Source organism: Trachinotus anak, unplaced genomic scaffold (assembly GCF_046630095.1).
Source record: "Trachinotus anak isolate AG129_WGS33_773 ecotype Australia unplaced genomic scaffold, CSIRO_AGI_Tana_v1 ptg000032l, whole genome shotgun sequence".
In the NCBI taxonomy this organism is placed as follows: Eukaryota; Metazoa; Chordata; class Actinopteri; order Carangiformes; family Carangidae; genus Trachinotus; species Trachinotus anak.
The window spans coordinates 26,770,815-26,794,925 of record NW_027273883.1 but is presented as its reverse complement, the minus strand read 5'-3'; the positions used below and the strand labels follow the sequence as shown (position 1 = coordinate 26,794,925).

Here is a 24,111-nt window from a genome sequence, read left to right as displayed (position 1 = left end):
GTGTGTGTGTGTGTGTGTGTGTGTGTGTGTGTGTGCATACATATATATACAAGTATTCAAGAGTATACATGTATATTTAAATGTATCTAAATATGCATTCAAATATACAATCAAGTAGACAATAAGATGACAAACTATATGCTCAAGTGCATTCTAGTGGTTAAACAAGAGATTTTTTGTCAAGACAAGACAGAAGGTAAAGTACTGCACTTTAGTATTTCAGTATTGTACCATTTTGTACTGAAGAGTTTAACAACATGATGTATTGTGATACAGTTAATCATGTACTCAACAGTGTGCAGGTACAATAACTCAAGCTCAGTAACAACATTAAATGTTGGCATTAATGCATCTGTAATATAAAGGCCTAATAACAGAGTGTCATACTCTGCTGGATTATTATCGATATTTCAGCTACATTTCGCTGTTCATACTTCAAAATTATAAGCGACTGGTTTTACACTGTGGTGTTTGTCTCCTATGCAAATGATCTGAATGCTTCTTCCACGACCGTCGCTCAAATAAGCACAAAATTGAAGGATTATCTCATGTGACAATTAGAGAGGTCGAGTGCCATCGCGAGATCTGAGCGCGGGATTTTCCCTCGGCGGTAGGTGGAGACTGGGCACAGCAGAGTGGAGTCGGTATCCAGGCAGCTGCTGTCCCTCTCTGGCTGTTTGAGAGCCAGCCGAGCCTGTAAACAGCACCGAGGAGCCGCGGCTGTTTGCGGGAGAGTCTGCTGACTGAACCGCCGCGGTTTTCACCGACAGCTCCCGCGTCCGCCGGTCCCTCCGTCCATTTCCACCCCATGCCCTGTGTTCCTGTCCAGGATCGTCTCTGCTACACACTGAGGCACTGAAGCTGCCGAGATGAGCTAACGTCTCAACTGTCCGCAAAGACGAAAGCAACACTTTGACTGAGACCTGAGGTAAGGATGGCTGATCAGCTTGTATTTGAACTGGTTTATGTGGATCATTGTTCCTGTGTGGATGAGGTTGTCTGACTGTCACCGGGCTCTGCCTCTGCAGATGTTGGTCTATCAGAGTCAGGAGCGTGTCCAGGCTTCCACTTCAGAGAGGAGCCTCCATCTGATTCACAGTTCAAGATATTTTTATTCATGTGTGTGTGTAAATATAGCAAACTGAGCCAGGAAAATACATGAATACATGTAGCTGCCAGTGTTGTTGATACTCTATTCCTGCCACAGTATCATCAAAGCCACGTGATAATATACTAAAGTGATTTTCTGGGGTTTTAAATGAATGAAATATTTTGTCAGCAGTGCATTCAGGAAGAATCTGCATTTCAAGTGGACAGATTTATGTTTTGAATGAATATAAAACATTTAATTATAGCTGAACACATTTTCATTCAACTGCCTGAGACATGCAGTGTGTTTGTAGGTATAGACAGTGCTGAGATGGCCAGTAACAGGGTGGGTAAAGGCTGATCTCCAGTCAGTGATGAGAAGAGAAAGAAGCGCACTAAATAAACTAGTTTCACAGCCCCTCTAGAATGATTTGAGTCTAGATGGGCTGTGAGCTGCTGCTAATGTTTGCTCAGCTTGTTTCGCTGATAACTTATGACGTTCAGGAGGTTTTTACCTGGAGCTGAATTATCCACAGAAGTCAGCTCCTCTCTGAAGCAAACAGATCAGCTGATTTAAACGGGTGAAAACGCTGAATAAAGCAGTTTCACATCAGAAATCGTTCTGAAAAGGAAATTTTCTTAGCTTGTCTTTCTGGTATCTTATAATCCAGATGTCTGATGGAAAAATCCTTCATCCTGTTAAAATATATAATTAAAAATGACCAAGATCTAAAAAATTTATCATAAAAATGTGGCTTAAAACTGATTAAAAGTCCATTTTGACAATTCTGGTAGACAACCACAACACCGATACATATGCAGAGGGGATATGACACCATTGACAGGTGACCAATTGAAACCTCATATATAACGTAGGCCTGGTCATTTTTGACATTTTAACATAGAAAAATTCAACAGTATAGCTTTACTGTTTGATGCTGAATTATGAGTTCAGCATCAAACTTCATCACATATTACGCCTGGTTTTTTACTGACGTTAACATGCTAACCAGCTAGCTTGGTCCAGCTGGCCCGTCTCATCTTTTTCCGACACCGAGTCACTGTAGTGTCCAGTCTGCCCTGAAGAAGTAGCTGCTCAGAGGACGAATAATAACCTCTTGCATAGTAAACACAAAGATGAGTGAAGCTCTGTTAAGTAAGCAGCTGTTAATGCTAACGTTTGCTGTGTAGCAGTAGTGAGACCTACATATAGCTCCTTTAAACAGTGTGGTTAAACCAAATAAAGTGGTGAGTAAACTGAGTTTTCGAGAACACACCTGTCCCGCTCCAGGCGTTTGTACCCATGTGCATCAGTTAATGTTAATGACAGGGGTCAGGGCACAAATCCACAAATGCTTCACACTCTTATTTAGTCTATTTTGTTCTAGTTTGCTTCACTGTAACAGAACAGTTTGAGCAAATGAAACGGGCTGAGAGGTTTGAACCTGTGTTGACTAGCATCTTCTTGTCTGTTCCACAGTAATGACACCAGTGCTGTGAAAATAAAAATACCATAATGCCGCCTTGTGTGGTATTTATAGTCCCTCAGCTCCCAGACGAGATGTTAGTTTATGTCCCTGGAGTTTGTTATATTCTTAAGCAAGTTCCCTGACTAAATGGTTGTGGCAAACACCCTGAGATCCCCTGAAATGAGAAGATTTCATTCAATATTGCTCCTGTTTTAATCCTCCTTCTGTTCAAATGAGGGTCCTGACCCCAAAGTACGTGTTTTACAGGCTGTTGTGTGGTCATACAAGGCTAATTAGCTTCTGTATCTAGACTTGGATTGGGTGCAGTAGCCTTCCCTTCAGGGAGTATGTTAGCTGAAACTTATCTCATCAGACCTGGATTACATCATCACATGTGATTTGATTTTATTTGTCAATATCCTCTCTTTCCCCTCTGCCCTCGTCTCATGTAGAAATGCGTGCAGACGTTCAGCAGGGTCTTGTGTTACAGACCATTAGACTCGCTTTGATCAGCCTTTCTGCTCTTGTCTTTGGGAATAATTTAAAGCCATTCTATGCAATTTTTCTTACAAAGCTGGAAACTGACAAGTGCAGAAAAAATGAGGTTGGGTCACCCTCTGTGAATACTTGTGCATTTTAAAGGGAAAATATGCTTTTAGCCTCGACTCTAACGACACTGATATTCATGTGTTTCCACATCCCCGAGCTGCTGAGCAGAATTGACTTGCATGGCTTTTCAAAGTGTCACAGCGGATGCTCTCACACAGTATGTGGTTCAGTGCTTTGTCAGAAAACAGATTATGCATCAGGGTAAATCTGAAAACATACTTTTCTAGGCCATTTTTTGCCTTTTTAGGCGATTGCAGACGTGAATGTGTCAGACAAAGGCAAGCCAGAATTTCTGGCACAGTGACCTCAATACACATCTAAAAAAGGTGCATCCAACAACAGGCTGATGTCATCCAAGGCTACGTCTGTTTCTATGTGAACGTCTACGCTGCAACAAACGAGTTTCTGTTGTATTTTCTCCCAGGTGAAATTGACACCCAGCTCCCTGCTTTCTTGTGTTTTGCTCTGTACCTTGGTTGGTAAATGTAGCACTCTGTGGTTCACATGTGCGTGCTGTTGGTCGTCTGTTATCTCATCCACTGAGTGGGAGATGTTCCTTGATCGTTCCCATAGAAGAGTTTAGGGAAGCAACTGTGCACTGTGGTGTTATTTGAAAAAGAAGCCAGTTAGTCTTCATCTTGTAAAACCAAGAAATACAGCATGAAAACACCTTTGATGAAGCATAAATCTCACATTTGTGTCGCTTGTCTAAGTTTATTTTTTAGTGTGGACTGGGCTCATTGTTGCCTTTTGTGGCTCTTGTTGTAAAATAAATGGAAATCGTTCATTTTCAAACAGCTGTTTCTGTTTTATCAGAGAAAAGAATACTGGTTTCTTTTGAAAAATACATCTCGTGTACTCCCCCGGCCTCAGGTTGAAGAGCAGCACGCAGCCACTTCCCAAGTGAGGCAGGATGATGCAGGTTCACAAGTGCTCAGAGACTAGACCTTAGTCTTAAATGTAGCACTCAAGCAAAAAAATCTTGCAGAGAAATTTAAAACCCATCTCAGTTGGCTGAATTCTCTGATCGTCAGGAAGCTGTTATGAATTATGTAGGTTATAATTGGAGTTTTTTCACAGTAATGGTCCAGTGAAAAGGCTTCCAAGCTTCTGGGCATTAATGCTGTCTAAAGATTCGTTTGGCCTGTGTGAGGTGTCAGGGACGAGGGGAATACATCTGCTAGATGAAGAAAAACGATCTATTCACATACACGTGTGAGAGTGCCAGTACTTATTTAGTGATAATCTGGTTATTCATTTCAGCCACCTCTTACCGCACTGATGCCCCGCTCAGTGTCACTCATCACAAACCAGCCAATTTTTCTTCAAACCCACATAACTTCATTTTCAATTTCAGTGGCAATCTCCATGTGGCATTTACATGAGACTGAGTTTTAGGGAAAAGCACAGAAATCAAAGTACAAGATATGTTGAATATTAGCAGGTTTTTTTTTTTTTTACTGTACAGGTCCTAGTCTTGAAGCTTGCAGTTTAACTAGCCTTTCTGTTGATTTCTTGCCTGTTATACTAGCGTGGGATTCTGTCTTGGGTTTGTAGTACCTTGGGAACAACATTAGTAATCACTGATTGGGTTAGTTGGTTTTTTCTATTGGTCAATCTTATATCCAATACCAGATTGCTTTAGTATCATTAAGACCATATTACACTTTACACACTTTCCCTCTGGTCTGCAGGATGGTGTGACGTCATGACATTTTGTAAAAGACCAACATTGTCAACAACATGAGTTCACCAACGTTTTAGATTCAGAGTTGTACTGTATGTATCTGGCCCCTGGAGATAGGGCAGCTCGATTATGGCAAAAATCATAATCACGATTATTTGGTTCAATATTGAGATGAGCTTCAAATGAGTTTTAAGAACACAACCACCCATCGAAGCGTCTCACACGGAGCCTTGGACACGTTTACAGTGGCATCCACCCGGGGAGGAGATGTGACAGATCAGTTTAACCAGCTCACTCTGTCTCCACCGTGTGTGTGTGTGTGTGTGTGTGTGTGTGTGTGTGTGTGTGTGTGTGTGTGTGTGTGTGTGTGTGTGTGTGTGTGTGTGTGTGTGTGTGTGTGTGTGTGTGTGTGTGTGCTCTAAGTGCCTGTGATGACATCACTCCTTACCGTTGTGTGTGTCCTCAGTCCGAAAAGAAAGACAAACTCGACTGGAGGTGGAAAAGCGGGTTTAAACCTGCTTATATCTGCTAATTTTGGTGGAAAAAGGGTCAAGTTAACGATGTCTGAGCAAGGGACAGCAGACAAACAGGACATGGTCTCTCCTGACTGTCTCTGAACCAGCAAACTCAACATGAATGCGGCACAATAATCGTTTTATCTCGATTATCTTGTTTTGCATGTGTTTACAGTCTGTTTGGAGTACTGTATATCTGCTGTGGGGGTAGTTATGTAGCAGAGGACACTCTAACTGCCCCTGCCCCTTCTCCGACAGAGATTTGAACAGGATGAAAATTCCTCTGAATTCTCAGGTTACTCAGGTCAGCATCTTTAGAGACCTGAACACTTGTATCTTCATGTGCACATCCAGCCTCCATTTTCTATTCCTGTCCCTCTCTGGATTATCGCCCGTTGTCCTGAGGCAACGTTGAAGTGCTGTGCTGTGGTGTTTTTAGAGGATGTCCTTCTCACTTTGTTCCCTCTTTGTCAGTCTGTCACTTCCACATAAACACATACATTCTGCAGATTGTCCAAATCAGCCTCCGTTTCTCCCTCGGGAGAAGAGACAGCACAATGTGGCGTGCAGTCTCGTTCCTGTATCTGGTGTATTTCAGAGGGCAGAGCAGGTTATTATTAGCAAATGATGTGGAGAAGGATGAAAATGTTATTAGGCAGCAGGCTATCAATCAGGTGAGTAATCAGTCTCTGTTCGGAATCGGCGAGTAGTCAGACATGTGATGTGTCTAACAAGAGACCAGGGACATTTTCTGACACTCAGTGCCAGTCTTTATAAAGCAGCCGGCCTATTTTTCATGACCAGAATGAATGGCATTGCACTGCATTTATATAACAGAACCTTGTGTGTGAGTGTGACTGTTATAGGCTACATTTGGGGACAAAATTCAGCCTAAAAACCAGTTAATTTGGGATGGCTGTGACAAAATGTGTCCACAATTGAGTTGAAGCTGAGTTTTGGGGTCAGTGGGTAGGGTCAAGGTAAGGGCGGGGGTTACAGTTCAGGTAAGTCTGGAGGAAATGAATGTAAGTCTGTGCAATGTCCCCAAAAGTGACTTATGATAATTATTGTGTGTGTGTTCTCCTGTCTGTCCAAACATGTTTGAGAGCCAGATGTGAAGTGAGTGAAAGGTTATGAGACTAGTCTTTGTGCAGCCAGATAATGGCTGCTGGGCCATTAATTCTCCATAGTGCCACACTGAGCTCCAAGCAGCTTGATGCAACCTGACAGGCCACATTTGGTCCAGGGACAAAGACGACAGCGAATAAGGATGCATCATCACGGCCAGAAGAGATCAGCAATCAAGTGGCCAAAGGGAGAGACAAGCAGGTCAAGGAGGGAGGAAAAGGGAAAACAGGACTCCATGTTCTTCCCTTTGAATTGCTCTTCTGCAGAGGCTTGTCAGGGCTCTCTGAGGCTCTGTGAGGGGGTTTAAAGGTGGAGAAATGGGGTAATAAATGTAGAGAAAGAGAGAAGGTTAACTCCAACATGGGGGGATGGTTGAACACGAGGGAACAAATAGGAAGCTTCAGCGCAGAGCTCCTGCCACCACTCCCCTCCCACAGCCCCCTTAGCGCTGACTTTCCAGGATTCTCATTAAAATGCATTAGGCTCTCCATGCTGCCCTGCGCTGCCTTCCACCACATCATCGGGGCTCTTATCATCTCCAGAGCAAACAGATATGCTAACTAGTAACAGTGGGGAAGCCGGAGCCTCAGTGTCAGCCTTGAAGGCAGCGCTGAGAGAGCGGTGACTGACAGACAGTTTATGGAGAGGGGTGGTCTTCTTGAACCGACTTATGTAGGATGATGAGGAATAAAATGGTGAAGGAGACGTAGCAGTGACAGATTAGTGGACCTGCTCCTGGAGACCAAAGGAAGGAACACAATTAACATGCACAGCTTCTTCATGGTCTAAGCCTAACTCTTAAAATGGCATTAAAAAGGTTATGTGTTGTCAAGGTTGCTAGGTGACAGTAGCCGCGGTTTGCAATGCAGTGGTAAGGGCGGGCACAGCTGGTGACGCTCAGTGTAAATCCTTTATTTTGGTCCGGCCTTTGCGGTCTACAACAGCGACAAAGGGCCACGTCTTGGTAGACCGTGTCCTCCGAAAGATGCAGCCCCCGAGTTGGGACACATCTTATGTCACTCACCGTCTACCATCTCTCGCATAGCTGTGGGTGTGTCCAAGCTCACAAGCAAATGAATAACAACTGTGTAACTGAGCTTAAAGCCCCTTTATACCAAAATTAGAGCAAATAAGCAGGTTTTTTGAGCTGCCAGCTGAGTTTTCCTTTCTGTCTGGAGAGGACACACACAGCTGTCATCACATGCAATTACAGAGCACACACACACGCACGCGCCCAGAAGCAGGGGACAAACAGTGAGCTGCTAGTTGCCATGCAGACTGGTAAAAATGACCCATGGCGTCTCAGCCCCAGCTTGGTGCTCCAGTGAGTGTGAGACGCTTCAGTTGGTGATTGTGTGTTTTGAACTAGCTTGGTGAGTACATTCTTCAGTGCTTGAAAAGTACATTGTGTCCACTCATAACACTTCTAAATAATATTTCAGTAAGTCACTGTTTATATAGTCATACAGAGGACAATTTTTAGCACTGCGCTGAGATAAGAAACCCACCTCCGGCACATCTCTCTTGAACTGGCAACGTTTCACAATTTCCAGCGGCACTTACCCACAACGGGACGGCTCCCCTGAGTGAGTAAATCCACATGGAGACATGAATCAATACAGTTATTGCAAATTATCATGGTTATGGAAATCACATACTATACGATCTCTTTCACATTAGCAGTACAACTTTCTCCAACAATTGATTTGACTGTGCCATGTAAGGGCTTGTTTCTGTTTTTATAGAGAATAATGATTTTCTCCAAACATGGAAAGAGGCCTTCCACCTTATCTTACTGCTGCTGTCTACCTCAGCCACATGCAGGCACGGGGCCAAGATTTCAGTTTTGGCTGGGCCTTGTAATTTAAGTTAATACTGTTTGCCATCCTTTTACATTTTCCAACTTTAGTTTGTTAGTCTCTCTGAAACAGAAATGACTGGTATCCTGCACATTAAAAATCTTCTTGACATTTTCAGCAGCAAGATAAATGATTATTTACCTGCGACAGTTACTTTGTTTTTATCACAAGTGACACATGTGGGTGTAATGCATAAATTATGTGAAAATGAAACATAGTGGGCCTGTCCTTGTAGACCAATACATCCATTCATCTGTTAAAAAATGACATTTTAATTCAATTAATGGAAATATTATCTTGTTTGGATTATTATTTACTGATTTCAGGGAGAGGGAGAGGGAGAGGGAGAGGGAGAGAGAGAGAGAGAGAGAGAGAGAGAGAGAGAGAGAGAGAGAGATTGTTACATTGACTTTCAGCAAGAGAGAGAGAGCGGTGCACTGCGCTGTCAGTTCATAAGCTTGTTTCAACAGAAACATCTTTACTCCACTGTTTTCTAGGTTCTTCTAGTCTCAATAGAAAACACCTGCAGTCTAAACCACTGACACAGGTATTCTACACAAACTGGAAACTGACATGTTACTATAGCAACACACAATGAATGCCCGAATAAAGGGACACGAAAAACCCAAATCCCTTACTCACAATTATCATAGATTCACACAGTCAGTCAGTAACTCCAGGCTTAAACCAAGTCACACAACACAAGACATGGCAGCCATCAGTTAACATTAGTCTACAATAACAGCTGTGTAGCAGTTAGAACGTTTTCTTTATTACGGTCAAATCTTTGTCATGGTTTAGTCTTTAACATTAGTAAGTGACGATGAAGTCCAGCTTGAACGGGGCTAGCTGATTAGCATGCTAACTGCAGTAGAAAAAAGAAGTGATAGAAATAGATGTAAAACGTGAGGGTTGCTTTCCACCGCTGGAGACAGCTGTTGGTGAGGAAAGGAATTCAATTAGATGTTTCTTTTAGACTGGTTAGCAAACAGCTGGTAATGCTAACATTAGCGATGTAGCAATAGCAAAACTTACAAACACACAAACACACACACACACACACACACACACACACACACACACACACACGTGTGACCATAGATTTCTAACATCTGGGGGCAAAGGCTGTGGAAGAAACTGAAAAGGAAGATGTTTTCTACATCGCTGCATCGCTTGCAGCCGAGGTCGTGGTTCACAGCTCAGTCAGTGTGTGAGGTTCAGCTCTGCTTTTCGTTCTCTTATTTGATATATGTGTTGAGAAAATTACTGTCAAAACTAGCGCATAAACTTCACCTTAATGAAATCAGTCGTCCGACCCCCAGCCTATTGCATTTTAAATCTCTTGTAATTATTTGGCTGTTATAAAATGATCGTCAGTACAAAGGCAAATGTTGATGTAACTAGGCTAACAGAGGGCTGAGAGCTGTGTTACTCACACACACAGCTGTTGCTGCTTTACAGCTGAGGCTGATGTGTCTGTAGAAATAGCAGCTCTGGATCCTGACTGCTGATAACTTGTGGCAGTACAGTGGTTGTACTGCTTTAATCAAGGATGCCTCTAAACTCCTTTAATCAACAACTTTGTATTAGTAATAAATCAGATAGTTTGGAGTAGTTCATGGTGATGGACACAGAATTATCACCAGCCTTCTGCTCTTTAGGTCTAAGTTTCACTGCTTTTAACAGCCCTGTGTCCAACAGAAACATGTAGCAGCAAGTTTTCTGCTGAAGGGCTCCAATAAGCCATCTGTCTGTATTTGGTGCTGGGCAGGTTGGGTTCAAAGATGGCAAGGACACAGTGGAGAGAGTGGACATCAAGCAGCTACAGTATAGAGCCAGGTGTTTTTTATCTGAGGACCAGACATCATGGACATCTACCGTATAAAGGTAGATGTCCATGTGTTTGTGATCATAAAGCAGGTCTAGGTTCTATATTAATACAGTGAAAGTATCAAAGCCTCAGTCCACAGAGAAATGCACACAGCCTGTATTCAGAAACTGAGCCTTAAAACCAGCCGTCAGGACTTCTGGAACTTTGTGATGTCACAACAAAGCAGTCACCACCCTCAGAAATGCCACAAGCCCCGCCCACCTAGACCCACCATCCAACCTTGCAAGATTTGTTTTCTCTGAGTGTTTACCTGAAACGAGACACTCAGATCCTCTGTTCTGATTGGCTGACTGACCTGTTGTTACTAGAGCTCCAGAGAGAAGCCTGAGAGAGGAGATGTACAAATACTGTAAAACTTCAGTTCATAACCCCGGCTTTTATTTGCTTCAGGCCTTTAATTCCTTTCTCACAAAACTAGTGCACAGCAAAGATGGTAAACTGGTATGAACATAAATCATATAAATATTACCAGGCTATCAAATAACATATTAGGAATCTTTCACTTGATCGAGCTTTGAGCAACAGTGCATCTAGGCCAACCCTGGGCCTTTTCCTCTTTGCTGCCATGGTTTTTAGACGTCCAAACAGCCGGACACTTTATTGGGACCTGTCTTTATTGTGTGCAGCCACACCGGGACAGTGAAAGGGACTTTTAAATTAAATTAAATTTTTTACAGTTTATCTTCTTATGGATATCAACATTTCAAATAAAACACAGGAGAAGAGTAAATATGGACCTTTAAAGAGAGTGACTAATGGACGTGGGAGCTGCCCTGTGTCTGCTGGATGTAGCAGTTTGCTAACATATTCACTATAAGACCAACAGCTGTAGAAGATTATAACAGTCTGTCAGCTTTTTTCCTCTCTCCAGTGGCCACAAATTGATTGATTAATACAGCTGTAAAGCAGCTCTTGTTTCAGTGTGTTTGTGCATTTAATGTGGGTCCGTTTGAAGAAATCATTCAGTTTCCTGTTCAGAGGTTTGCTGTCGTTGTTTAATGGTGCACTGGTAGATGATGAGCTTACAGACACAAGGAGTAGGTGGGATGAAGTAAGTCAAGCAAGGATAATGTCACCGTAGCTCATTTATACAGAGGACCAAGAGGTGGTAACCAGTGAGTCTGCACATACAGCTGTGGTCAGCTGTGTATTCAGATACCAGTGTCTTGTTGACACTTTGCAAGAATAAAGGAGGTGATGAAATCAAGTCAGTTTTGAACCCTGGTTGCATCCTGTCCTGTTTTCATGTGGAATTTCTATGTCAGAAGAGAATATAATGAATTGGTACTGATGTTGAAGCAACATCCAACCACCTCTACATTCACTGAAGTAAACATATTACTGCCAGATTTCCACATTTAAACAGATTTTTATCAGAGGTTATGCAAACTAGAAACTTGGTTTGCTTGTGTAACCAGGTCTCCAGCAGGGTCAGAAGAAGAGTGCATGTTCACAACAAGCACGGTGGTACTGAGGAAGAGAAGGATGAAAGGAATCATCATCATCAGCATCAGTTGTTTGTGAGACTTTATATCTGAAATGACTGAACCCCAAGTTCAACCAAACCCTGAGTCTCCACTGACTGGAAAATCCTGCCACAGTGGCACAGTGAGAGTCTCCTCTGTCAGGCATCAGTCAGGAAAACCTCCACAGGCTGCAGTGTCTTAGGTCACCATCCACCCATCCACCCATCCACCCATCCATCCATCCATCCATCCACCCATCCACCCATCCACCCATCCACCCATCCATCCATCCATCCATCCATTTTCCTCTGTTGATACCAGGTCAGGTTGTGGTGGCAGCAGGTCAAGCAAGTAGACCAAATGTCCCTCTCCCCACCAATGATTTCCAGCTCCTCCTGTGGATCTGGAATTGTGAGATATATAATCTCTCCAGTGTGTTCTGTGTCTGCCCCGGGGTCTCCTACCAGCTGGACCAACCTGGAAGACCTCCAATGAAAGGAGCTGTCCTAACCAGATACTGAGCCACCTCAACTAGCTCCTGTCAGATGTCAGGGCTCCTCTCTCTCTCTAAGGCTGAGCCCAGACACCCTGCAGAGGAAACTCACTCAGCTGCTTGCATCTGTGATCTCATGCTTTTGGTCACCACCCAGAGCTCATGACCACAGGTGAGGGTCAGAACGAAGAATACCTGGTAAATCGAGAGTAAATCAAGAGCTTTGCCTTCTGGCTCAGCCTTAGATCACTAAACATACATCCTCACATATGGTAGTTATGAGTTATTAGTGGTGACAGGGAAGTTTTACAATAACCAGGTAAACAGGTTTTCTGATTTCTCCAAACATGTCAGGATTAGTATTTATTGATGTACAGTGGAATCTCTTTTGTTGTACTAATTATTAATGTCAAGAGAATGGTAATTGAATATTAACAAATCAGTTTTTAAGGATTTCGTTGGCTACCCATGATCCACTGCATGAGGATATTTCAGAAAAGTCTTCAAAAGTCTGTTTTTTTTTTTTTGTTTTTTTTGTCAAATAAGTTTTATTGGAAAATCATTTGACAGAAGGTGCAAACAGTACAACAGCTTATTAATGTTCTCCAGGTTTTTCCAGTATATTCAACAAACAGTGACAGATGAAAGGGAACCAGACTGAAACACACAGAAAAGAAATATAGGAAGACCAGAAATAAGATGCGACACACCCCATTCCCCACTGCCTCATCTGCCTGACCTGTCAAAGAGGTCGGGGGAAAGGACAAGTAGTCCCAGATATAAGACCTCACCAGGTCCGACCCTGATCCCTTCCACAGCATCAGCTCTCCCTGTTCATGAACCTGATGAAGGATCCCAGGTCTTATTGAAGGTGGATCTTTTGTCCCTTAAAAAGAAAAATCTTGTTTCTTCAGGGTGTAGTGTGTGTGTGTGTGTGTGTGTGTGCGTGCGTGCGTGCGTGCGTGCGTGCATGCGTGCGTGCCCGTGTGCGGACAACTGTGAGGACGGGTCCAGTTTTCCCCTGTTTTTATTTTATTTCATTCTTCCCATTAGCACTTTTTATTTCATAATGACACTTCTCACTTCCCTCTCACCTTTCAGCCAATCACAGCTCTAATGGATTCCAGATGTGATTCCTGCTCACAGTTGATAACATCTGCATCTGCTCTGAGCTTTTCTTAACCTGAGCACTTTTATTCTCAGACAGTATCTTGACTCCTTTACTCCTTTGCTGACAAGATAAAAAGCCACATACCATTAAGTCCAGTTTAGACTACTACACACACACACGCAGACACCAGGTAGAGTAAAGTGCCTCCTTTAGCCTGGTTTTAACCATCGTGTTCTGAATAAGTGATCCAGAACCAGAGAAGGTCTCACAGGGTCCAGGTTTCTGTCAGCAGCCTGGACCGTGCTGATGGAAACCACGATGTTTTGTGCTGCTGTGGCGTCTTCCAGTGTCTTTGACATTTGGAAGCTTTCTGTGTCTTGGCACGGTCACACTGCAGAGGGTGTTCACACGCGTCCCTGTGGGAGCCAGTGTGCAGTGAGAGGGATTAAGCAGCACCGCTGGCACTGCCAGCCTCGTGCTGCCCTTGTCCTTGCAGACTGAGGCGGCGTGCAGCCTGGCTAATGTTAGCCCAGCAGCCTCCTCTTCACACTTCATTTCACTTTATTTTGGCTGCTGCATCAGCATCGAGGCCGTGCTGCAGTCCATGCTGTCTGTGGGGGTTTGATTCTCCTCTGCTGTGCTTCTCCGTGACGTTTTGTCGTTTAGCTTCTCTCTCGACGTGTTTTCTCCCCGCTGCTCGTCCAGATTCACTGTGTTCTTCATGATCTCAGTGCTTATCAATGAAGCCCGATTGTGTGACCTCCCTGACTCCAGGCAGCGAGATCCAGTGAGATCACCAGTTAAGGAGTTGTAGGGCCACAAGCTCGACTCTGGACTCATCAGTCAGTGGAGAATAAATAAACAATGTCCGTGGTCACGCCAAGGGCACTGACTGTTAGTGTGTACATACAATATACAACAGCTCCGTGCCTGATCTCTCTGCGCCCATCACACTAATGAGGTGAGCACGGAACATGCCAGACAGAGGAAAGAGAGGAGTTGTTCTCTGTTTTTTAAATGTTTTATTTGTTCATTTATTTATTTTCTGCCTTATTTGAAAGGAGATCAGCAGCTGATTGACTGTTTTTTTAAGTAAACATGACAGATGGTCTCTGTTTCCAGCTTCTCTCTCTCTCTCTCCTCTTTATGACAGTTGAACTAAGTATCATCACATTTATCGTCATCACTTCAGACTCTTTGGGAAAATGTGAGGGACAAACAGCAGACAGCCAGTTTACTCTCCCGGGATTGCTGGGATTGACTGACGTTATGTGAATAAAGCTTTGTTTTCTCCTCTCACGATGTTGTTCCACTGAAACATGACGACAGATTTCCGGCAGTCTGGGGCCTGACACGGGAGGGGCCACAACTTGAAGGTCAATTTTGCAAAATATTGTTTTGTCGAATAATCTGAAAAACCAGCTCATGCAAGCTACCTTTTTTTTGTTTTTTATTACTTCTACTTGTTTTTAAATTCACAATTCCAAATTGCGCGTTCAGCAGGTCAGTGGAAACACACCGAGTGGCTAACGAGTCAGAGGTGTGTGCTGATGGTCCAGAGTCTTCACATGTTCTCTAAGGGACCAGACTTTCTGCAGAGCGGGCAGATCAACGGCTGCTGTCAGAAGAGCTGATATAACTGTAGATAGCTTGTTTTAATATTACCGGAGCAGGATTTTACATGTTGCAGCTAAACCTTTATTGAGAACAGAACTTTTCTGGAACTGACGAACATTATCTGACAAACAATATTGTTTACATCGTCCATCTGCTGCCAGGACTTTCACCAGTGAGTTGAAGTTGTATCATCACATAGTGAGCTGAGGCTGATTTCTCTTTTTACATTTTTTTAATTTAAAGTAAAGCACTAACAAATTGCAACAAACTGCATTCATTCATTTACTGAGTAAATTAAGTTTGATGGTGTAGTGCAGCGTGGGATCATGGGAAGTTGACTTCATTGTCAAACAGCTCATTGCTGTTTTATTTTTAGGTCTGGATTCCTTCAGTGTTCATTACTCAGGAGGTTTTTACCAGGAGCCGTGTCTCTGACACTCTTTGGCTATGTCCATACTAACAGTTTAGTTTTTAAAACACGACTCCTTTGCTACTTTTATACCTGGCATCGGTTTTCAAGCATCTGAAACAGAGACTTACAGAAACTCTGATGGACCTGTTTTAGTCTAAAATTCCTGGGTTGTGTCGTAGACAGAGACGGACAGAAACGATGATGTAGACACCCACAGTGGCTCCTGATTGGCTCTCATCAGCCTGGACTACCAGTGGTGAAACAACATGGATCATGAATGAAAGTTAGTGACGTTGTCTTTGCAGCAGCTGTTGTTCAGTTCGGTTCAGTATTTGAACTCTACAACTGTCTTTACTGTTCCTCCTTCAGAGGATTTACTGGATCAACTGAGAGGAGACAATCTGCTTCCTGTTTAAACCAGCAAGGGCATGCCCAGTGCACGTGAGTGATCACATGATCTGCGTTTTCAGGTGTTAGTGTTGACTGAGATCGTTTCTGATACGGAGCTAAAATGGTTGTCTGCATGGCGATCGTTTTAGGTTTAAAACACTATTTTAAAATGAAAACGTGGTCGTGTGGATGTAGACTGAGGTTGACACAAGACGTGAGGTTGAGCTGTGGGCTGTTAACTGAGCTGTGGCTTACATTAGCCCAGCTTGTTTCAGGGTCTGGGTTCCTTCAGTGTTCATCTTTCAGCAGGTTTTTACCAGCCTATTTAAAGGGGTAAAATCTCTGAATAAAGCAGTTTGATGTTGGAAAACAGCGTTTCTCCAGCACTGTTCAGTGGACACAGGACGTCTGGAGGAGCTGTGAGAGGGGCTGTTGCTCTGATAGCTTAAGATCCAGACGTCCAGTGACTAAAATCCTCCTCTAAGGTTATAAAGTGATTATAGAAAGTTATTATGAAGTGACGGTGATGTGACTTAAAACTGTACAATGTTGTTGGCTGGAAATATTGAGATGTCCGACCAACCACTGGTGCTGATGGAAGACTGTCTGCTGCTCCATGTCATTCTGTTTTTTTCCGTCTTGCTCCTGTTTCATTGTAAAATCATAAAAATTGATGCCACCTTTGTTGTTGTGAACATTCAGGACAAAGCCATGTTGCCTGAATTAACTTTATTGGAATTGTCAATAAGCAAAACCAACCAGGGACTTTGTTTGTACCCTCAGTGTGAGCGCCACAGTGAGTGACCTGTCTGCCGAGCTTAAAAAACCTTTGTCTTTGTCATCCATTATTTCTTTGTGAAGCTTCTTGAAATATATCTCTGTCACAAATGCTGAATTAGTCAGACATAGCTACCAAATATAAATATGACAAAATACGTACAGTTTGGTAAGTGTCGAAGAAAAGATTCATTTTCTTTTTTGAAAGCTTTCCATCTAAAACAGAGATTTTCCTGCTGTTTCCTTCTCTAACCACCTGAACCATTATCATCATCATCATCATCATCATCATCATCATCATCATCACCATCATCTTCATCCAAGACAATGGGCAAAAAAGTATTCTTGAGGGCAAAGTGAAGCACATAAAGTGTAAACTAATATCAGGTACAGTGTGTATTAATCACAAAGTGGAAAACAGATTGTGGCATGTTTCGAACACAGTTGTGGTTCAGCAGTAAAACTCGTTCTCCTCGTCCTCCTCTGGAGCAGCTGCACGCTGCAGCAGTTTGAACTGTCCATATTGTGCCTGTGTGTTCTCACTGAGTTTGATCACAAAGAGTGACCCTGTTGTCCGTGACATATTGTACTTGAGGGGAAGTCAAAAATAGCCCCGGGACTCTGCTCAGCTCTGGCAGAACAGAGACGACACGAAGAAAATGTAGGAGGAGCGGAGAGAGAAAGAGTACAAGGACTACAAGGGAGCGAAAAAGCTCAAGTGTAAATCATGTAAGAGAGTAACAGGGAATAGAATGACAAGGTCTATAAAGTAAAGGGAGTGTCATGAAAAAGGAAGAGAAGTAACAGAAATATAAAAATATGAGATACAGAATATCACTGACCTGAAAGAAAAAATGAGTTTATCCTCATTTCTGGTCCAGGCTTGTGTCAGCATGTTGTTCATGTCTGAATTTGTGCAGTGTGTGTGAGTGTGTGTGTGTGTGTGTGTGTGTGTGTGACTCCTGTCTTGGTTTAGTTTGACCTGATTTAGTTTACTTTCTGCCTCAGGGCCAGTTTCAGAGGAAAGTGAGTTGCTCTCTTAATCCTACTTTGTCACATACCAGGTGTTGTATGGAAGTACTGACCTGAGATCATCCCTCTCCCTCCTCCCAACTGTGCAGGTGCATATTTATATGTGCACACCGTTGTAAAAGGAAAGAAAAAGATGACCAGTAATGAATACTTGTGGAAACCTGTGTCTTAAGTTGGTGAAGCGAGGCCCGGGATGGTATTTAACATGCTAGTTGCCTCGTGTGTGCAGGCAGCTGCTGGCCGTTGGCCGTTGGTTTGATTTAGACTCTCAATGACTCACTTGTTCTCTCAGTATGCAGATGAGTACAGTTGAGAGCAATACCCTTGTTCTTTTCTCTGTGCTTCCTCACAGTGTAATTTGTCTTGATAAATCTACGGAGGGTGACAGGGGCTGTGAGGTTAGAAAAATGTCTCATTTGTTTGCCAAGGTAAACAACTGCTATTCCCAAGGGTGAGAGCTGAACCCAGCTTTGATGAATCACTAGATTGAGTTGCTTACATAAAGAGCACTGCAGAATTTTACTGTAGGTCTGACTGTTGTTGGTATAGCAGTGCTCTCTTGTGTTTCCTGCGCTGGTGTTTTTACATTGACTTTATGATGCGTTTGTTCTAAAACTTGTGTCCTTTCTTCTCTCCCCTCCCTTCCTCCCCTGTCCTTTCCTCCTACCTTTTTTTGTCCTTTTCTCTTCCAAAGTCGTTGCCGGTGGCAGATGTCTCGTTGCTTCCCTCAGAGCTCAGAGGCCAGTTGGAGTCAGGAGGCGGGTCCTCAGCAGTGATGCGGGCTTCAGTGGCAGGCTGCAGGATGAGCGTGGGCGCACTCCTAAACGGGCTGCTGGTCTCCGTGGTCGCAGCTCTACTTTGGAAGTATTCCAAACTGAGCGAGCATACAGCACTGCTGGAGGAGGAGCTGCACATGACACGGCACACCCAGGAGCTCTCGCAGGCTCGCATCGATTACCATGTTGCCCTGCAAGCTCTTCAGGAACACGGGACTCGCATGGTCTGCACTGGCAAGATGCACACCGACCGCATCTGCCGCTTCGACTACCTCTGCTACAGCTCCGAGGCTGAGGAGTTTGTGTTCTTTCACTCCAATTCCTCTGTCATGTTGCCTAACCTGGGGTCTAGGCGCTTCCAACCTGCACTGCTGGACTTATCATCAGTAGAGGATCACAACACCCAATACTTCAACTTTCTAGAGCTCCCAGCTGCAGCTTTAAAGTTCATGCCCAAGCCTGTGTTTGTACCAGATGTGACGCTGATCCTAAACAGATTTAATCCTGATAACCTAATGCATGTATTCCACGATGACCTACTCCCAGTCTTCTATACCATGAAACAGTATTCGGACTTGGATGATGAGGCTCGTCTGGTCTTCATGGAGGGCTGGGGTGAAGGCCCGCACTTTGACCTCTACCGACTTCTCAGCAGCAAGCAGCCGCTGCTCAAAGAACAGCTCAGAAACTTTGGCAAGCTAATGTGTTTTACCAAATCTTACGTTGGCCTGTCCAAGATGACCACCTGGTACCAGTATGGGTTCGTCCAGCCGCAGGGGCCTAAAGCCAACATTTTGGTCTCAGGGAACGAGATTCGGCAGTTTGCCAGGGCTCTGATGGAGAAAATGAACATCACCAGAGTGGATGAGGCTGAGAAGGATGGAGGGAGTGCAGAAGATGAGAAGGAGAAAGAGAAGAAGGACAATTACATTGTTGTGTTCAGTCGGTCAACGACAAGGCTGATACTCAACGAAGCAGAGCTAATCATGGCGCTGGCCCAGGAGTTCCAGATGAGAGTGGTCACAGTGTCCCTGGAGGAGCAGTCTTTCCCCAGTATCATCCAGGTGATCAGCAGTGCCTCCATGTTAGTCAGCATGCACGGAGCCCAGCTAATCACCTCGCTCTTCCTCCCCAGAGGAGCTGCTGTGGTGGAACTGTTCCCCTTTGCTGTGAACCCAGAGCAGTACACCCCATATAAAACCCTGGCCTCGCTTCCTGGCATGGACCTTCACTATATCTCCTGGAGGAACACTAAGGAGGAAAACACCATCACCCATCCAGACAGACCCTGGGAACAAGGAGGCATTGTTCACTTGGAGAAGGAGGAGCAGGAGCGAATACTGGCAAGTAAGGACGTCCCCAGGCACCTGTGCTGCCGCAACCCGGAATGGCTCTTCCGGATCTACCAGGACACTTTGGTGGACATCCCTTCCTTCCTGGAAGTCCTCAAAGAGGGCATGAAAACCAAGCCCAACTTTAAGAAGTCAAAGCCGGCCAGCACGGTCCATCCAGGCCGAGTCAGAGAACCCCAGTGTCAGACCTCAGTACAAACCACTAACGAGGCCAAACTCACAGTCTCCTGGCAGATCCCGTGGAATCTGAAATACCTGAAGGTAAGAGAGGTGAAGTATGAGGTGTGGATCCAGGAGCAAGGAGAGAACACCTACATGCCTTATATCCTTCCCCAGCAGAACTACACCTTTTCAGAGAACATTAAGCCCTTCACCACCTACCTGGTGTGGGTCAGGTGTATCTTCAACAAGAGCCTCCTAGGCCCATTTGCAGATGTTCTCATGTGCAGGACCTAGTGCAAACACCTTTACAGTATGTTGCTGTGCAGTTTCACACAAAAGTTGAGTCATGCTTGTTCTAGACAATCACATCAGACCAGTGGACTCTCTGAGTACAGTTGGTCCACTGGAGGTTGGTCATTGTCATGTGGCATGTTCTTACAAATGCAGCACAGAGAAACAGTGACTTCTGGATGAACTGCAAAAGATTTTACCAACAGGGTCAGAACTCAACAGAACTCAACAACCGTTAATGAATGGAAAGTATATTTCATGTACCTATGAAAGAAAGAAAGTGCTCATGTCTCTACTGATAATACCAGAATTCAGATCAGCAAATTTATTTATGTGCAGAATAATATATAACATGTTTTTTAGTATTAGTCCAAACACTGGTTCTTTACCTTTTACAGTATGCAATGTAGCTTTTCCGTGGAGAGTGAGAGAGATTTTAGATTAGCAAGATTTTTTATGTTTTTTGACCAATGTTTACTGTGTGTGTGTGTGTGTGTGTGTGTGTGTGTGTGTGTGTGTGTGTGAGTGTGTGTGATACCTGTGTGGCTTAGTTTCCCTACCTACACTTTAATTACAAACACCATTACCACCATAACCGAGCCAATACCAAAGCAACTTTTCCCACGTTTGTTCAGCCAGTCATCATTTATACCATGTTACTGTTTCATGTAATGGTCTCTCAAACAGACAGAGACAAAGGAAGTGTTTCAGTCAACATCTGACTGAAACACTTCCTGAACACTTCTCCTGATGTACATCACACATCACCTCACCCCCTTCATCACCCATCATATCACTTTCCTCCACATCTCTGTAGACCAGAGCCTCTGGATCCTGCTCTCCTGACCTCTCAGATGTGGATTCTGCTGTAACATCCCTCTGTATGTGACTGTGGACGACTGTTGTTGCTGACTCAGTGTGATCACGTCCTGCAGTCACATCCTCAGTCACCTGAGGAAGAGCTGCTCTTCTCTTTTTCTTACACATCACAGTCAGACTCTCTTTAATGACGTCTGTCCCATAGATCGCTCCAACACTGACCCCTCTTTAAATCAGCTGTGTGCTCAGCATGTTCACACCAGTCTCAGGTCATGTATAAACATGATAATTCCTTCATGCTACCCCTTTGTGCAGTTCACCAGTCTCTTCTTCAATCTGTCACCATCTGTAGACTCAGTTTTTATAAAGTTTTCCTGAATGCCACTCGACTCAATGTTTTTGACCCTGACAGTAAAGACTTGTGTAATTTCAGATGAGTTAATGGATCTTTAAATTATTTCCTCATGTGTTGGAACTGAATGAATAAATACTTTTCTGTAATTGGCACAAATTACAAGTGTAATTATTCTAATGTGTTTGGTAGTAGAAATGTAGCGGGAGTGAACAACACACTGCCACCAGCATATTGTTTTATAATGTGCCATTATTATGATAGTGTCATCTTTATCATCCATGTCCTCCTAACATTACACTGTCTGCTCTGTAATGTTGTGGAATTTGCCATTTATCCTTGTTTTTCCAGATTTCTGATCATGTTTCTGAAGTTCTCAGATGCAGTCGTGTTTGTTTGTTTGTGCAAGTTAAAGAGATTATTTGGAGCCATTGTGCAGGATGTGATGGTTTAGATGTGTATGTGTTTGTGTTGTCGGTTAGATTTGTCTGTCCTAGCTCAGTGGAGACGTCGTACTGGTTGTGCTGAGTGAAAGAAGAAGAGTGTCTCTGTTTTCTACATTAGCAGGTAGTCTGAGTTTCTTTGTCAGTTTGAATAAAGAAGCTTTTTTCTTACATGTCTGTTTGGTTTCAGCAGTTTGTTCTTTGTCATAATTTTATTATTAAATAACCAGCCAGTTAAAATTGGTCCACATGGTCTATCCCACCCCCTTTTCCATCACTGCTGTCAATCAATCAGACACTTCACATCAGAACGTGATGAAATACAGACCTAACCCCGAGCCCGTGTAGTGGTGCGTAAAAAACATGATATGAAACGAGGGTGGAGCTGAAAAGTTGAGAGGATAAGAAGAAGTGGCTCCAGGAAGCTGCAGCAAAGTGCCTCAGAATTACTGACTTTACCTGCACAGCCCTCAGAGCCCAGGCAAAGCACCAGTCACATGGTTGGTAGTCATATTGCTTATTTGGCTAAACTAAGCTGGCTGTGTTTTTGTTTGAGTAGCTTAGAGACAAACCACAAGTCAGATCTTTCCTCCAGGTTTAATGGAACAAAATCTACTACAATGATAAATCTTTGCCTGTATTTCTCAACCTGCTGTAGCTTCTGTCTGGTTGAAATCAGCCTGTTAATAGAACTTTTTAAAATTATTTTCCCAACGGGGAATGTCTCAAAACTTTTCTCTTTAGTAAAACAGTAAGAATTCTGTCTGTACAGCCAGTAGGCTCGTATGTACGCTATGATTTGAGTGTTGTCTGACCACGTCACACTGAACGTCTACACTGGAGACGAAACTCAGACGCCCTGGAAGAGGTGAAGAGAGAAGCCCAAACCCAGCGCACTGTCTCCCCTTCACACAGCCACCAATCACAGTGTGAGCGATTGATTGTCAGTTACAACAAGTTCCAGAAATTGTTGGACAAAGCCCCCAGTTATCAGAGGGATGTCGGGGGAGAAGATGTCTGGAGGTCTTCACTAGCCAAACAGCTCTAATGGGATATACTAACAGCTTGAGTCCATGCAGCTGGCCAAGAAGTAGCCCAGCACCTGTCAGTGTGGCACCTCATTTTGTTAGACAAGATCTGACATTCATGAAGAAGTTAGCTTTAGATGAGCTGCCCCAGTTGGCAGATTATTTTTACCTGTAAACTGAGCCAGGTGAGGTTTTACCTTAAATGCACTGGACACTGCCAAGAGCATTTATGGTGCAGCAGCTGACTCTGGGCTTCAGAAACCTGTGGGTTAGGCCTCGTCCATCTTTATTGACAGTCTGTGATTACAGAGCAGATCTGGGGCCATGCAGTATTGCACCATAGACACTGTACATATTAAGAGAGGAGGTAAATCTAGCTTTGATCCCATATTGTATTTTATTGGCCACACAGATCAAGAGGATCTTATCTCTTTATAAAAAGCATATATGGTCACCGATCTACAGAGGTCAAATCTTGGGCCACTTATTACTTTATGTTTTTTGTTTGTTTGTTTATTCTCTTCTCTTCTGTCTTACTTTTTTTTGTCTTTTCCTCTGGGAGTGGCAGACTGGCTAATGGCCAGCACAGGTTGGGAGGCCACGCCTACTGGGGATGTGTGTGTGTGACTAAAAGCTTCCTCAGACTGGGTGTGGAAGTGCTGACTGGAGCCTGTGGCCACAGTTTACCGTCTGAAATCAGGCTTGTGAAACTAAACTGAAGAAAATCACCATCAGTCCCACACAACACTGGGTCTGAACTGTGGATTAATGTCCAGCTGGGTGTGAGCCATCATCATCCCCTAGGGGGCAACGAACTGACACAGGTCAGGTCAGATTTTACAGTCACTGAATGGGACACAGCAGCAGATGAATCAGTCAGTTTCACTTGTTTCTGAGTAACAGTCTTCTGCAGTGTGAGGAAAACAGTTTTTATTACTTCATCATTTAAAAATCATTCAGTAATTTAGCTTATTCTTGTACAGGGTCTATGTGGCCTGGAGCCAATCCCAGCATGCATTTGGCAGAGGAGCTGATCACTTTACAGGACCAGTCGCCCAGAGTCCAGCTCTCTCTGGAGTTGCACAGTGGGAGGAATCACATTCACACTGAGATAACGTGCTCTCTGGGAATCTAACCAAGGCTGATTTAGCTGTTTGGTGAAAGGCAAAATCCAGTTGATAACTGTGGACATTTTTGTTTGGACATGAACTCCATCCACACAGACATCACTACAGCAACTGGGCAAACATACAGTCAGGTAATCATGCTGTAAACAAACCACTGGTGTATCCAGATAATCTCAGCCACTTTATCTAGAGGTGAAAGTGAAGGTGAGTTCACCT

General features: G+C 43.7%; 1 protein-coding gene across 2 annotated transcripts; it reads left to right on the top strand.

Moving 5' to 3' along the window:
• Positions 1-588: 588 nt before the first annotated feature.
• Positions 589-21,913, top strand: pomgnt2 (protein O-linked mannose N-acetylglucosaminyltransferase 2 (beta 1,4-)). 2 transcript variants are annotated; one of them, XM_071470135.1, is made up of 3 exons: positions 589-928; positions 18,240-19,934; positions 20,944-21,913. In XM_071470135.1, exons 2-3 carry the CDS (start codon positions 18,321-18,323, stop codon positions 21,013-21,015), a joined length of 1,686 nt encoding a protein of 561 aa, XP_071326236.1. In that variant the 5' UTR covers positions 589-928; positions 18,240-18,320; the 3' UTR covers positions 21,016-21,913. The 2 variants fall into 2 exon arrangements, with proteins under 2 accessions (XP_071326236.1, XP_071326235.1); XM_071470134.1 differs by having other exon boundaries at positions 590-928; positions 18,240-21,913.
• Positions 21,914-24,111: the final 2,198 nt, after the last annotated feature.

Coding starts and splice junctions, on each gene's coding strand:
- pomgnt2 (XM_071470134.1), top strand. CDS start 18,321: ATGCGGGCTTCAGTGGCAGGCTGCAGGATGAGCGTGGGCGCACTCCTA.